At 71.1% G+C, this 1,653-nt stretch overlaps 1 protein-coding gene across 1 annotated transcript; it reads left to right on the top strand.

The window, feature by feature from the left end:
* Positions 1-3: 3 nt before the first annotated feature.
* On the top strand, positions 4-903 carry LOC112618080 (myosin IC heavy chain-like; the record flags this gene model as incomplete). Its single annotated transcript, XM_025374679.1, has 2 exons — positions 4-396; positions 676-903. Coding segments are annotated over 2 exons (621 nt in total), but the record flags the coding sequence as incomplete, so codon positions are not given.
* Between the last annotated feature and the right edge of the window lie 750 nt (positions 904-1,653).

Raw genomic sequence — 1,653 nt, forward strand, 5'->3', positions numbered from 1 at the left:
CGCGCGGGCCGGGCCAAGGCGAGCGCTGGTGGGGCGGCGGCGCCAGAGCTGGTGGAGCGCTCGGGGTCTCCGGGCGGCGGCGGCGGCGGCGCAGAGGAGGAGGCAGGCGGCGGCCCCGGCGGCTCCTCCCCGGACGGCGCGCGGCCCGGCCCGTCTCGCGAGCTCGCGGTGGTCGCGCGGCCCCGCGCGGCGCCGACCCCGGGCCCCTCCGCCGCCGCCATGGCCCGGCCGCTAGTGCCCAGCTCGCAGAAGGCGCTGCTGCTGGAGCTCAAGGGGCTGCAGGAAGAGCCGGTCGAGGGCTTCCGCGTGACCCTGGTGGACGAGGGCGACCTGTACAACTGGGAGGTGGCCATCTTCGGGCCCCCCAACACCTACTACGAGGGCGGCTACTTCAAGGTGAGCGCGGCGACCCCCGCCCGGGTCCCTGAGCCCACGAGCGACCTCGGGCGCCAGGAACCAGCTCCCTGCCCCGCGGTCCTAGCGCTGTCCCCGGGCGGGCCCGGCAGCCTCCTGGCTTGGGCTTGCTTCCCTTCTATGGCCGGGTCCCCCCACCCAGCTGTGCCCGGCCCCCTCCTCGGACGGTCCCGGGGACCTTCAGCCTCTGCTGCGGTCCCCGAGAATCCTCAGTTTCCTTGAAGGCACCGTCCGGTCCCCGGGTAGTCTCCTGGCCCGCAGAGGGGTGGCCCGGGGCCCTCCCGGTATCATCTGCGCGTGGGGCTCTTGCCCACCTCCTCCCTGGGGGGGGCTCGACCCCGGCTGCCTCCCCCTGCGCCCCTGCGAGAAAGAGGGAGCGGAGCCCAGGCCGCCCCGGCCTTTCTGCTGCCCTCCCCGCCCTCCCCGGAGGAGACAAAGAGGCCCCCCCCAGACCCCGCAGCTGCTATTGTTGGGGAGCTGGGCCTGTGAGCGGGGGAGCGAGGCCAGCCTGGGGGTGGCTGGCGCGGCCACTCGCTCAGGCTCCAACAAAGGCCCGGATGAGCCTTGGCAGCCGGGCCCTGCCTGGAAAGCGGCCACCCTTGCCGATAGCAGCCGGCCAGGCGCCCTGGGCTCCATCCCCGGGTTTATGTAACCTGCGCCCTCGGGAAGGCTGAGACAGGGGCGTCCCTCCCACCTGCTCCCTGCAGCTCTCCCCGGGCCCCCGGCTCCGGCCCGCGTCCCGGACCCCGACCTCAGAAGCTCCGGGCTGCTTCATCCCAGCTGGCCTTGGCCTTTCTCAGATTCCACTGAACAGGTGGCTTCCTGTGACCCCAACCCCGAGTTCTGGGCCATTCCTTCTGCCCTCTGGCGGTTTCATTCCAAGCAGTTTCTGGATGTTTTTGTTGCCGTTGGGAGCAGGGAGACTGTTTCTGTCCAGTGTGGAAAGGACTCAGGCCAAAGCCTGGCCAGTTTTCTTGATCTCACGATCCAGACGTGACCTTTGGCTCTTGTAGAGTTCCAGGACCTGGTCCTTGGGGCCAGAGGGACAAAGTGAGGGGCCCCGTGTGAGAGGTGGGGATCGGGCACCCTGTCCAGGAATCCCCCCTCCCGCCGTCACTGCCTGCCAAGAGCCTGGGCACAGCCGGGCCTGCTCTGCCCCGGCCAGCTGCGGGCATAGGGCCGAGGNCCCGCCTCAGCCTCCCAAGATGCTGGGATGACAGGCATGAGCCCCTGCCCCTG

Source organism: Theropithecus gelada, unplaced genomic scaffold (assembly GCF_003255815.1).
Source record: "Theropithecus gelada isolate Dixy unplaced genomic scaffold, Tgel_1.0 HiC_scaffold_9360, whole genome shotgun sequence".
NCBI lineage: Eukaryota > Metazoa > Chordata > Mammalia > Primates > Cercopithecidae > Theropithecus > Theropithecus gelada.